Below are 14,300 nucleotides of genomic sequence, written 5' to 3'. Positions count from 1 at the left end.
GTTTTACTCACATCAATATATCTTAATAAATATTAGACTAGCACAACGCCTAATTAAACAGAAGATATTACTCACCGTTTTGTTTCATCAACAATCTGCGATTCTCCTAATGCAAGATTTACTGCAACGCTCTGCTTTCCTTCTGAATTTAAAATCTGTGAACATAAAAACATGTTTGTACCTTCAAGGAGAGCATAAGCACTTAGGCAGGTGTTCTACTTAAAAATAACCCAACTATAATAAGAAAGATATGGTTCTGCTTGCAATTACCATATTTACAATTTAACCAATACCAGAAACATAGCAAATCCACATCAATATCACCCCACAACTTTATCCAGCTAAACTGAGATACTTTTTTAAAGAAGTCGAGTGATGGTATTTTATGCTCGCTAAATACATGATCATTACAAATAATAGAATAGTAAGAGATATATTTTAGATCATCAAAATGAGTAGGTGAGTAAACAATGCACATGAACACAACTCAAAACACAGAGAACAACACCACCAGCTGAGGTAGAAACAGATCAGACATCTGAAGATCTAAAAATCAGTATTATTAAACAGTTCACCTAGACTTGAGAATTACAATTCTAAACTCTCATAGAGTTAATCAGAAGAGTTTGCTGTTAAAAGATGCATGAAATTGGAGGAAAGCTAAATGAGTTGGGTAGCTGGACAGGTTGAGATCAAAGGCAACAGATGAAAAATGAAGTAAACATTAGTACCACATCTAAGAAGCAAACTAAATACAAAATATAATAGTGAATTGGCAGTGAATTGAAATTATAATCATGTTATTTAGAGTATGCATAGTATACAATCAGCAGTTATAAAAATATTTTTTTCTAAATATTAACCCTATTATGATCTGTGCTGTGACAAAATCGCTGCCAGACTCGTGACTTTCAAACTTTATTACAATGAGCAGTGATGTCATGTACCAACCCACGGCATTTCATAGTGTTACTAACAAAGGTATATATAGATAGAGAAGAGAAACAGGAGGGTTAACTTACCTCTCTCTTTGATCTATTATACTTTTCAGCCATAATGTCTATGACAGCTCCGCTGCCCAAGAATAACGTGTTCCAGTTATGCCAGGAACCCGCAGTGGCTTTTTGTTCCCGAGCTTTCTTATCTTTGAAGCTTTCTCCTTCTATAAGAAAAGTAGTAATATTTACTTGAAAAAATGACAAATTCGAACATAATTTGTATTTTTCCTAACCATACAAACCTTAGCTATTTACAGAGGGTTACCTTTTAGCGCAGCTGAAATGGCGAGCCATTAGAATTTAACGAGGGTGTATTACCCCCGCGCTAGTTAGCGGGGGGGTAAGGGAGTGGTAGCTAGCTACCCCTCCCCCCCCCTCACACACAGATGAATGCTCACTTTCACTTAGAGGTAGGACTTACCTTGAGGGACAGGGCTGGCGGGCAAATGTGTGTAAATAGCTAAGGTTTGTATGGTTAGGAAAAATACAAATTATTTTCGAATTTGTCATTTGTTCCATAACCGAAATACAAACCACACTATTTACAGAGGGTGACTTACCCCTTAGGTAGGGTGGAAAGTCCCCAGCCATACTGGCTTTGGCTTTACCCGGGGACTCAGAATCCGAGTGAGTCGCACTCGAGAAAAGGGGTCCCTGCACCTCACAAGTTCCTTGCTCCGCAAGGAACCATGTGGCCTACGTAAGCTTGTGTGTGAAGGAAGAAGTGTGACCCGTCCTAGGCAGTTGACCTGGAGTTCCAGAAGGAACTCTGGGTTAGGACGTTCCCAATACCACCTCGTCAGGGTATGGGGGACGCGACAGTATTGACTCAATACTCGGAACACAAGGAAGCATGGTTTACCTGCAGAGGTTCGAGGTCAGCTATGCAGAGACCAGGATGCTGCTTCCCCGTAGAGGGGATGATGAAGAAAGAAATAAGAGCCCGACATACTTCTTTCGTTCATGCAGACTAAAACCTGATAACAATGCCCTCAACCTTCTGCTACCTGTCCAAAAAGGAGCCTGAGGTTAGACCAGCTGTTGTGTAGCCACCACAGAGCGATAGAAAACGTATCGAGACTCCTGTGGGTCACGCCATGCAGGAAGCGGGCTGCGAAGGTCATTAGACGCTTCCAGACTCCAGCTTGTAGCACCTGCGTCACAGAGTAGTATTACTCGAAGGCGAGGGACGTTGCGATGTACCCAACATCATGCTGTAGGGCGACGTGACGGGGGAGGGTCTTGAGACAGGTCGAGATGAATGTCCTTGAGTCCAGGCTGAAGAGGTATACTGGTGACTCTCCCCCGTGTCCTCCTTGTGCTCCCAAATCGGCTGCAACTGAGGACAAACTGCAGCTGTTCCCAAAGCTAACCTCTCGATTCCTTTACTGGCAAGAAGGAGAAGGTCTTGGGACATCAGATACAGAATGGAGACTCGAAATCTTGAATGAATTGGACCGAAGGGCCGGGACCCCCAGATTCTGAGTCTAGCCAACAACTCAGGAGCGAACCTGAATGTTGCCTTCCCCTCTTCCTTAGAAAGGGGGGAGTCGTAAGAGACCAAGAAGATTGCTTACACACTGGCCGTGGCCAGAGTGAGCAGGAGACCCAAGGCGGAATACAATCCGAGGCCTGTCGTAAAGGGTCTTGAGAAGATCTCTTAAAGGACCAAAAGTCCGAGCCATGCTCCAAGTTGGAGGTCTTTTTCCGACTAGGGCAGAGACGATCGTAGCTTCGCATGAGCGAGGATAGATCCAGCGGGCAGGAAAAAGTTATTCCTTTAAGCCTGAAGGTCAGGGAAAGGCTGAGCGACAGGCTTCATTGCCGAGAGCGGAAAGGAGTTTTCTCCCGCCGAAAGGCAATAAGACCGTTATTGCTGGAGAAGAGGCCTCAAGGGAAGAGGTATATCTCCCACGGCACCAACCACCTTAGACTCTTCACTTTGCCTGGAAGACCCCTACGGATGACTATCGCAGATGATGCGACCTCCGTACCGCGACTGTAGCGGGTTGTCTCTTCTTGAGGAGGAGGCGTAGTGTCTCCAGGCATGAAGCCAAAGCGACGCCCCGGTTCGGGAGAGATGTCGCAGTGTGGTTGCTTGAGTAGTCTGCGCCGTGGGAGAAGCTCTCCCGGGAGTTCCGTCAGGGGAAGCAGAAGGTCCAGAAACCGTTCTGCGCATAGTCCCAGTGGAGCTCTCCCATTGAAAGGTTGACAGACTACCTGGTCTTGTTGAGACCCATTCTCCACAGACAAAAAGGAGGGAAGACGCAGGCGTCGAAGTTGTCCCACCATCACCGGAATGCATCTTGCCAGAGTCTCGGGGTCTGAGACTGGGGGGAAGAACAGCGGAAGCTTGAGGTTCCAAGCTGTCGCGATCAGGTCCCCCAGACCAGTACTTGCTGGTTACCCAAGGTCAAAGACCCCCAGGTACACTCTCTCTACGAGGCTCTGCTCAGATAGTCTAAGAGAACATTCCCCTGCCTGGAATGAGAGAGCCGATGGTGGTATTGAGAGAATCTCAATCATCCCGGTATCTCTACTGCAAGATGTGAAGGTGTGAAAATGCGTCCCCTGCTGGTCAGAATACGCCAGAATCATGAAGTCGACGCGCACGGGGCGACTCGGCAGGAGCTGTAGGATCTGTAGAGGGGCCAGACTAAGGCCCCTAAGCCTGCCTGAATGATGGAGAGGTATCCTTCAGGTCTTGACCATAGGCCTGGACCGGAACATGCCCCCCCCCCCTTCCTTTGACGAGTCCGAGAACAGCATCAAGAATGTGGGGAAAGGACGAGAATATCCACTACCATCAAGAGGCTCCATAGGTCAACACCCATTGCAGGTCTAATAGTTCCGCTGGTCCCATAGGGGCCAGGAAGTCCGGTTAAACATTGCCTGAAGCCACCGGAACTTGGACCGCCCCACATGGAACTTATCCTGAGGCGACCGTTCGGACTATAGACGGGTCAATGAGGAAAGGAGAACTAGGAAACGTTCCAAGGTAGGGCTGAAAGCTCTGCTTGACTGAGAACAGGTACTGCGACTCTCCTCAGTCTTGCCACAGTCAACTGAAAGGAAGGCTCGGAGGATGTGGTAACAGAATCTGGCGTCCCCAGGTGGTCACCCATCCAAGTACCGACCAGAACCGACGTTGCTTAACCTCGCTGGACGGACGAGAAGCGGGGTTTCCAACGTGGTAAGGCCGTTGACTCAATATCATGGCCAGATACTCCAGATGTTGAGGCAGAGGAAGAGAAGGCTCCAAGCAAAATACCATGAGCCCACACTCATGGTAAGCATCCGGAAGCTTGTCCCGGCGCTGAAGAAGGTCGAACCCGAGCCTACCGGAGTTGACCAGCCCTCCAAACAGCAGAGGAGGCGGAAGCCTGCACCTGAGCGGCCAAGAGGAAGACAGGGAGAGTTCTCTGGGGAAACAAACCTGCTATGCCACGGCGGGATAGCCACTGCATCATAAGCAGGAATACTTGCAGTCTAGGCTGAATTCGACGAGTTCCCTGGAAGATGGATGGAATGGAAACTGAAAGTACCCGTCCTTCCGATCCAGGGTTTAAGGAGTCCTGTCGCCTCGTTACCAGTCTGATCGATTCTGCTGGTCTACGCTGGCCGAAGTTTGTTCGACAATTTTGATCAGGGCTGAGAGGTCGACTACGGACATCCCCTCCCAGATCCTTCCTTACAAGAAAGGATCGACTGAAGAGGCTGGGGGTGAAGCCGTCGATGATCCTAAGGAAGACCTTCGCCTAAGGTATGGATCATTCTGCCCAACCGGGCAACTCTTGCTGACGCTATGGCATAGAGGTTCAGAGACACTGAATTCGCTGACAGAGACGGCAGGCGCGATATCCTTGGCTAATCACAGAGATTGTGCGGGAATGGGCATCCGGAAGCTGTCATTCGGATGAGTAACCTTAAGCATCCTCCCAGCGAAAAACCTGCAATCCTAGAGTTCGTGAACTCCTTTTAGGACTATGCCCACCCCCGGGGGAGTCTCCCGTGCCATCTGTTCCTGACAGGAGGAAACTGCAATTGGACACTCTTGTCCCAGTTGTCGTAGCCGATAACTTAGGCCGACGTGATTGAAAGAAAAGGGCGCTGGAGCCCTGCAGAGTCTGGAAGAAAGCGCCTTGGAGGAGTGAAAACGGAAGTCGATTTCCTCCGCACAGCCGCTGCCTAAGTCTCTGTCCTTGGGCACAAACAAACTCTTCTCAAGGATGGAAGGGTGTCTGAGGTCGTCGACCTCCACAGATGAGACACCCGAAGGAAGCCCTCAGTCAGCGCGTCCAGATGGTACAACATCGAGCTTGTCCGCAAGTTAGATACTTACCGACGAAAGGCCAAGGTGCCTGAGCTCGAGAGGATTAAAGTACCCATGATCTTCCTGTAGCTTCCTTGAACCAAACCTCGGGCCGTAACCGAGGAGGGAAAGGACCTGGTAAGCTCCCAGAGGAAGGGGTAAGCAGTCACCCCTTGTCTGATGGAGAAATCTCGAACGGAAAGCCCCCCCGCCAAAAATCCTTCCAGGGAATGACGGGGAAGGGCTAACCCAGGTTCAGGAAAGAGGAGTGTTGCTCAGATCTCCCTGAAGTTTCTCCTATTCTTGCAAGTGCCATGCTCTGCGTTTACAGGGTGAGGCCGTGTTCTGGAAATACGCTCCAGAAGAACTCGCCAGGCTGGCCATGCTGCGAAAACCCCATTGGAAATCGTGGTCGCAATCGCCCTGGAGCTCGCGCGACGGTAATTCAAAGATTTGCACGTGGGCGAACGTGGAAGCGCCCATGCGCGGTGACGCAGGAACGCAAACGAAGGTGAGCGAAGGAGCGCAGAAGGAGGGCGAGCGTGGTAGGAAGGGCGAGAGCTGGTGGTCGGCGAGCAATAACCCATAGACGAGCAATGGATACTGCAAGAAATAAGACGACTGGCGCGCAGGCGAACGGTCGCGCTGGCGCGCAGGCGAACGGTCGCGCTGGCGCGCAGGCGAACGGTCGCACAGGCGAACGGTCGCACGGGCGCGCAGGCGAGCGGTCGCGCGGGCGCAGGCGAGCGGTCGCGCAGTCACGCGGGCGCGCAGACGAGCGGTCGCGCGGGCGCGCAGGCGAGCGGTCGCGCGGGCGAGCGGTCGCGCGGTCGCGCAGGCGAGCGGTCGCGCGGTCGCGCGGTCGCGCGGTCGCGCAGGCGAGCGGTCGCGCGGTCGCGCGGTCGCGCAGGCGAGCGGTCGCGCGGTCGCGCGGTCGCGCAGGCGAGCGGTCGTGCGGTCGCGCAGGCGAGCGGTCGCGCGGTCGCGCAGGCGAGCGGTCGCGCGGTCGCGCAGGCGAGCGGTCGCGCAGGCGAGCGGTCGCGCAGGCGAGCGGTCGCGCAGGCGAGCGGTCGCGCAGGCGAGCGGTCGCGCAGGCGAGCGGTCGCGCAGGCGAGCGGTCGCGCAGGCGAGCGGTCGCGCAGGCGAGCGGTCGCGCAGGCGAGCAGTCGCGAGGGTGGGCAGGTGAATGAGCGCGAGTCCGAGGCGGCGAACGCAAGCGTTAGCGCGATGGCGAGGAAACGCGCTGCCGTGTGGGCAAGGAAGACCGCTGGTGATATGGATCAACAGGCGATTGGTGGTGAGCTGGTGAGCGCTAACGCGCAGGTTGGCGATGGCGCGTTGTGGCATGCCGACGCGATGGCGAGCAGCACGCGCAGGTGAGCGATCGTGCGATGGCGAGCAGCATGTGAAGGTGAGCGATCGCGAGCAGCATGCGCAGGTGGGCGATCGCGCGATGGTGATCAGCATGCGCAGGTGGGCGATCGCGCGATGGTGATCAGCATGCGCAGGGTCGCGCGATGGTGATCAGCATGCCAGGGTCGCGCGATGGCGAGCAGCATCCGCAGGTGGGCGATCGTGCGATGGCGAGCAGCATCCGCAGTTGAGGGTCGCGCGATGGCGAGCAGCATCCGCAGGTAGGCGATCGCGCGATGGCGATCAGCATGCGCAGGGTCGCGCGATGGTGATCAGCATGCGCAGGGTCGCGCGATGGTGATCAGCATGCGCAGGGTCGCGCGATGGTGATCAGCATGCACAGGGTCGCGCGATGGCGATCAGCATCCGCAGGTGGGCGGTCGCGCGATGGCGATCAGCATCCGCAGGTGTGCGGTCGCCCGATGGCGATCAGCATCCGCAGTTGAGGGTCGCGCGATGGCGAGCAGCATCCGCAGTTGAGGGTCGCGCGATGGCGAGCAGCATCCGCAGTTGAGGGTCGCGCGATGGCGAGCAGCATCCGCAGTTGAGGGTCGCGCGATGGCGAGCAGCATCCGCAGGTAGGCGATCGCGCGATGGTGAGCAGCTTGCGCAGGTGAGCTAGTAGCTGGCGAACCATGTTCCTTCAGAAGTGTTGGAGAACGTTGGCGTGCCGGCTGTAACACACGCGGGCGATCCAGAGATCGCCGAGAGACAGGTGATCGATGGCGAGCTGATGATCGCTAGGGAGCTGATGATCGCTGACGAGCAGACCTGAACCGAAGTTCTAGATCGCGAGGGCGAACGTGGGCGCGTAACAGGAACCAACAGGAACAGCAGGGATGATCATCATGAGAGCGCTGACGAACAGGAGAGTGCTGATGAGCAGGAGAGCGCCTGTGCGCTAACACTGAGCAGGAGCAGGAGAGAACACAGCAGAAGGGCGCGCAGGGGAACCCTGACACGCAAGGGAAGAACCCCCGTGGGAGGCAACCCTTTGCCCCGAAGGGATCGTTGTCCGCCGGGAGACTGATGTCCGTCAGAAGACCGTTGTCTGTCCGCTGGGAGACTGATGTCCGTCGGAAGACCGTTGTCCGTCGGGAAGACCGTTGCCCGTCGGAAGACGAGATCAGACTGCTGTCCATCTGCACCAAGGCGGAAGATCAAGAAAAAGGAGTTGTAGGCTGCAAACGGAGATTCAAAAAGGCGCCTCTAGCACCCTTATAGGGAGATGAGAGGCCCTTACGACGAGGCGGACGGTGGGCCTTACGGCGAGGGAGGCCAACAGCAACAGCAACAGAAGAATCCTCCGAAGAGGAGTCTCTCTGAGTGTACTCTCTCGCGAACGAAAGAGAAACACTTCGTAGAAGAGACTGGTAAGCCAGTGACCTAAAAGGAGCAATCCTCCGAAGAGGAGCTCCTGCAGTTGCCCAGCCCTTGAGCGAAACTGCAGGTGTGATCGCTCAGCACCAAGAGCATAGTCGCACGAAAAAAAGGCAAGAGAAGAACCCCCCAAAAGGGGAAAAAACTCAAGCCTGGACAGGAAAAAACTTCCCTCGGAAGGAAAGTTACCCGCCCAAGGAGGCAAGCCTCCTGAGAGTTCTAAAATGAACTGGAGAGCTGTCCGTCGTCACGGGAGTACTTCCAGTAGAAGGAGACACGCCCCTGACGAAAATACAAGGGGGGAGGCAGCAACAGCCGAATCCCAGGACTCAACAAGACAGCTCACACCGTTGCTATATTACAGAAACAAACTAGATCGGTAACTGTAAAAAAAATAAAACAAATAACATTAGTACACATTCATTCCCCCGGGAAGGCTCCTAAGAGGAATCCCGAGGGAAAGGAAACAAGAATTACACAACAGGCACGTGCCCTCACAACCACTTACACTCACGGAAGGAGAGCTGTAACCAAAACAGAATTATAACAATTATAATTATGTAACTATGTAATTATGTAATTTAAAAATGTTATTTTTATAATAAAATAAATTTTTGAATATACTTACCCGGTGATTATATAAGCTGCAACTCTGTTGCTCGACAGACAAACTCTACGTTAAAAATCCGCCAGCGATCGCTATGCAGGTAGGGGGTGTACTTCAACAGCGCCATCTGTCGTGCAGGTACTCAGTACTCAATGTAAACAAAGAACTCAATTTTCTCCTCGGTCCACTGCGTCTCTATTGGGGAGGAAGGGAGGGTCCTTTAATATATAATCACCGGGTAAGTATATTCAAAAATTTATTTTATTATAAAAATAACATTTTTCAATATTTAACTTAGCCGGTGATTATATAAGCTGATTCACACCCAGGGGGGTGGGTAGAGACCAGCAATAAATGTTTACATTATTATGAGCTAAGGATTTTTTATTTCATTTTAGCAGTTATCAAAATAACAAACTTAAAATAAATAAGTACCTGGTAAGGAAGTCGACTTGAACAATTACTCTGCCTTTTTAAGTACGTCTTCCTTACGGAGCCTCGCGATCCTCTTAGGATGCTGAGCGACCCCTAGGAGCTGAAGTATCAAGGGTTGCAACCCATACAACAGGACCTCATCAAAACCTCTAATCTAGGCGCTTCTCAAGAAATGACTTTGACCACCCGCCAAATCAAGTAGGATGCGAAAGGCTTCTTAGCCTTCCGGACAACCCAAAAACAATAATAAAACATTTCAAGAGAAAGATTAAAAAGGTTATGGAATTAGGGAATTGTAGTGGTTGAGCCCTCACCCACTACTGCACTCGTTGCTACGAATGGTCACAGAGTGTAGCAGTTCTCGTAAAGAGACTGGACATTCTTAAGATAAAAAGACGCGAACACTGACTTGCTTTTCCAATAGGTTGCGTCGATTATACTTTGCAGAGATCTATTTTGTTTAAAGGCCACGGAAGTTGCGACAGCTCTAACTTCAGCAAAGCTTGGTCTTCCTCATTCAGATGGGAATGAGCTTCTCGTATTAACAGTCTGATAAAATAGGATAAAGCATTCTTTGACATAGGCAAAGATGGTTTCTTAACTGAACACCATAAAGCTTCAGACGGGCCTCGTAAAGGTTTAGTTCGTTTTAAATAGAACTTAAGAGCTCTTACAGGGCATAAGACTCTTTCTAGTTCATTTCCAACCATACGATAAGTTTGGAATATCGAACGATATTGGCCAAGGCCGAGAAGGCAGCTCGTTTTTGGCTAGAAAACCAAGTTGTAGAACATGTAGCCGTTTCGGATGAGAATCCGATGTTCTTGCTGAAGGCATGAATCTCACTGACTCTTTTAGCTGTGGCTAAGCATACCAGGAAAAGAGTCTTAAGGTGAGATCTTTCAGGGAGGCTGATTGTAGCGGTTCGAACCTGTCTGACATAAGGAATCTTAGTACCACGTCTAAATTCCAACCAGGTGTAACCAAACGACGCTCCTTCGTGGTCTCAAAAGACTTAAGGAGGTCCTGTAGATCTTTATTGTTGGAAAGATCTAAGCCTCTGTGACGGAAGACTGATGCCAACATGCTTCTGTAACCCTTGATAGTGGGAGCTGAAAGAGATCGTTCTTTCCTCAGATATAAGAGGAAGTCAGCTATTTGAGTTACAGAGGTACTGGTCGAGGATACGGATACTGACTTGCACCAGTTTCGGAAGATTTCCCACTTCGATTGGTAGACTCTAAGGGTGGATGTTCTCCTTGCTCTAGCAATTGCTCTGGCTGCCTCCTTCGAACAGCCTCTGGCTCTCGAGAGTCTTTCGATAGTCTGAAGGCAGTCAGACGAAGAGCGTGGAGGCCTTGGTGTACCTTCTTTACGTGTGGCTGACGTAGAAGGTCCACCCTTAGGGGAAGTGTTCTGGGAACGTCTACTAGCCATCGAAGTACCTCGGTGAACCATTCTCTCGCGGGCCAGAGGGAAGCAACTAGCGTCAACCTTGTCCCTTCGTGAGAGGCGAACTTCTGCAGTACCTTGTTGACAATCATGAACGGTGGGAATGCATATAGATCTAGATGTGACCAATCTAGGAGAAAGGCATCTATATGAACTGCTGCTGGGTCCGGGATTGGTGAGCAAAATATTGGGAGCCTCTTGGTCATCGAGGTTGCGAAGAGATCTATGGTTGGCTGGCCCCAGGTGGCCCAAAGTCTCTTGCATACATCCTTGTGGAGGGTCCATTCTGTTGGAATTATTTGTCCCTTCCGACTGAGACAATCTGCCATGACATTCAAGTTGCCTTGGATGAACCTCGTTACTAGTGATATGTCTAGACCTTTTGACCAGGTGAGGAGGTCCCTTGCGATCTCGTACAACGTCAGAGAGTAGGTCCCTCCTTGCTTGGAGATGTACGCCAAAGCCGTGGTGTTGTCCGAGTTCACCTCCACCACTTTGCCTTGAAGGAGAGACCTGAAGCTTTTCCAGGCCAGACGTACTGCCAGTAGCTCCTTGCAGTTGAAATGCATTGTCCTGTGACTCGAGTTCCATAATCCCGAGCATTCCCGACCGTCTAATGTCGCACCCCAGCCTACGTCCGATGCGTCCGAGAAGAGAACGTGGTTGGGAGTCTGAACAGTCAGGGGAAGACCCTCTCTTAGGTTGATATAGTCCTTTCACCAAGTCAGACAAGACTTCATCTTTTCGGAAACCAGGATCGAGACCGCTTCTAGCGTCTTGTCCTTTTTCCAGTGAAAAGCTAGATGGTATAGAAGAGGACGGAGGTGTAGTCTTCCTAGTGACACAAATTGATCCACGGATGACAGCGTCCCTACCAGACTCATCCACAGCCTGACTGAGCAGCGTTCCTTCTTCAGCATCTTCTGGATGGATAGCAGGGCTGGGGGCTGATCGTCTTGTTCAGCAACGTCCTCATCAGAGGGTTCCTCATCCGAAACTGATGAGGAAACGGCAACGGAGTGGGCAACGTCTGACTCGCTGAATCCGGTCGCACTGGTGGATGCGTGACGGAGCCGGACGCAATATCATGGAACTGCTGCACAGTCTGTGAACTGTCAACAACCATGGGTGCGCGAGGAAGTACAGCGTCAACCCGAAACTGTCTAGACCGTCTGGGTTGTGCAGTCAACACCCTACCGGGTTGCTGAGGTTGACGCACTGCGTCACAACAAGTCACCTCTGCTGGTTGTTGAACGTCCTGAACGTCAACAACCACCTCCGAGCGTTGCTTAACGTCAACGTGCGGCTGGCAACCCACACTGGGTCGCATCGGTGGAGGAACCACCTCAACTGGCAGATGCGAGTAGGTTACCTCAGCGTCAACAGGGCGCACAACCGACCGGTTGGAAGGTTGTTGGCCAGAAGGTTCTTCTCCGCCTTTAAGTCCTCTATCAAGGACGCAAGCTTGGACTGCATGACTTGCAGCAAAGCCCATTTAGGGTCTACGGGAGCAGGTGTGGCAACAGACGGGGTTAGCGACTGAGGCGGAACCGTTTACCATCCCTGAAAGCCTTGTTATGCGTGACATAATAGTACAGCAAAACTTCAAAGGCTCGACAACAGCTGAGAAGTTGACCTGTAAACAACTTGGAGCGTCTCCTGGCTAGGCGCCAGGGAGAGTCTACCAGAATTGAGAAGTCTATCTGGGCAGAGGCATGAACTCCCAAGCCGAGAACTTCTCTCGTGTCATATCAGACTCTCGCTCTATAAACCAGTTTAAAAGAAGGGAAAGCAAAGGCTGTATCCCCCAAACTCCTCCTGGTGAAAAAACCAGTCGCCTAGCCAACGTAACGCTCTCTAGGAGAGCGAGAGAGCACTAGCTTAAAAACAACGGCTTCGAAGTAGCTAGGCCTAGTGTAAGTTCTGACGTTTAGGCGAACGAGGAGCAGCAGTTACAAGATCCGGACGAAGATCCTTAAAAAAATCATCATGATTAAGTCCATAGGAGGCTAAGCAGCTTAAGGCTCCTCTCCATCTGACAGAGTCCTCAAGGGAATATCAGTGGGAGGGAGAACAGCAACTTCCTCATCTACAGGAACCTTGTCCGATAAAAGCTGAGTCTCTCACTGGTGCATTAGTAGCGGACCAGAACGCAACGTCATGTAACTGCTTGACAGTCTGTGAACTGTCAACAACTGAACTGTCAACCACAACAGGTGCGTGAGGACGTGTCCACTCGAGACTGCTTTGACTGCCTAGACTGAGCAGTCAAAACAACTCTAGAATGCGGAGGTTGACGCACCGCGTCAAAACAAAACAACTTAGACTGTTGTTGTACCTCGCGAACGTCAACGGAAGGTTCCGTGCGTCGCTGAACGTCAACATGCGGCTGGCAGGGTACACTGGAACGCATGGGTGGCGGGACTCTCTCAGCTGGAGTGCGGCAGAAGGTCACCTCAGCGTCCACAGGACGCACAACCGTGGTTGGTTGTAGGCTAGAGGTTGGTGCAGCGTCAACCTTCTCCGCACGAAAGTCCTGCATCAATGACGTTAACTGAGACTGCATGGTCTGCAGCAAAGACCACTTAGGGTCTACAGGAGCAGGTGCGGCAACAGACGGTGTGACTGCCTGATGCGGTACCACTTTGCCTCTCTTAGGAGGTGAGCAGTCGTCGGAAGACTGCAGCGAGTCCGAACTGACCCAGTGGCTACAACTGGGCCGTTGGACTTGCGCGGAAGGGACCGACTTGCGCTTAAGAGGCCGCGAGACCTTGGTCCATGGTTTCTTACGAGAAACCTCTTCCGCAGACGAGGAATAAATGGGCTCTCTCGTCTTTGTGTGGGTGGGGCGATCTTGGGTAGATACGCCCGAAACCACGGAGGGAACGTCTGTTCGCTGATTAAAGCCTCTCGAACCCTTTGGTCGTACGACATTACTTCTCCCCTGGGCTTGGGAGCTTGCAAGAGGTCCCGGACTGGGAGGACGACAGGCACGAACAGACGAACCCTCGGACGCAACACTGTAACACTTTGCATATATCACTTTATCACTTCGATTTTCTGTTTTGCACTTATTTCTACCTGAAACACGCAATTCTACCCTTCATTAAAAGGTAGTAATTGCGAAATTAGTCATATAATGCAAGCTCATAATACCAGCAAAAAACAGAAAACATATTTTAAGATAAAAAGAAAAATCAGTGGCTGGGAAAGAGACTAAACACTAGTTCATATAACTACGTTTTCAATCTCTCACCGCACATAGCCTGGGGACGAGAATAAAAACCTAAAAACGTTTTATCCTTCCTCCCCGTACAGAGACTAGGGACGAGAGTAACACGAGAACAACGTTACCCGCTTGAACGGAACGTTTACTCTCCTCTCTCTCCCTCCGTCTCTATCTCTCTCTCTCTTTCTCTCTTGATTTCGCACCTAAGATAAGAGCCCAATTATATCGTCAAAAAAAAACATGTTATTTGACTAAAGGAAAAAACTGAAAGGTTTTTCAAATAAAAAGTTCCTTTAAATTAGAATTTAAAACATTTAAGCTAAGAAAGAATGAACAAAACGTCAGAATCGATTTACTCTTACTGCAAAGTGAAACCGTGATACACTCTCTCTCTATCGTAACGATAGAGCGCATGTTGAACGTCCTGAACGTCAACAACTGCGTAGCATAAAAAACTAAACGTTAGTTCATCTT

At 51.0% G+C, this 14,300-nt stretch overlaps 1 protein-coding gene and 1 pseudogene across 1 annotated transcript in view; both read right to left on the bottom strand.

The window, feature by feature from the left end:
• The window catches only part of LOC137622343 (probable RNA-binding protein 19), a 119,217-nt gene that overhangs the window by 35,141 nt on the left and 69,776 nt on the right, over positions 1–14,300 (bottom strand). The window contains 2 exon segments of the mRNA XM_068352926.1: positions 76–155; positions 1,023–1,162. Of these exon segments, the coding sequence (XP_068209027.1) occupies positions 76–155; positions 1,023–1,162 (220 nt within the window).
• Positions 4,087–4,205, bottom strand: LOC137622889 (5S ribosomal RNA; annotated as a pseudogene).

Source organism: Palaemon carinicauda, chromosome 29, assembly GCF_036898095.1.
Source record: "Palaemon carinicauda isolate YSFRI2023 chromosome 29, ASM3689809v2, whole genome shotgun sequence".
Taxonomy (NCBI): Eukaryota; Metazoa; Arthropoda; class Malacostraca; order Decapoda; family Palaemonidae; genus Palaemon; species Palaemon carinicauda.
Note: the sequence above shows the minus strand (reverse complement) of the source record. Positions and strands in the feature narration are given on the sequence as shown.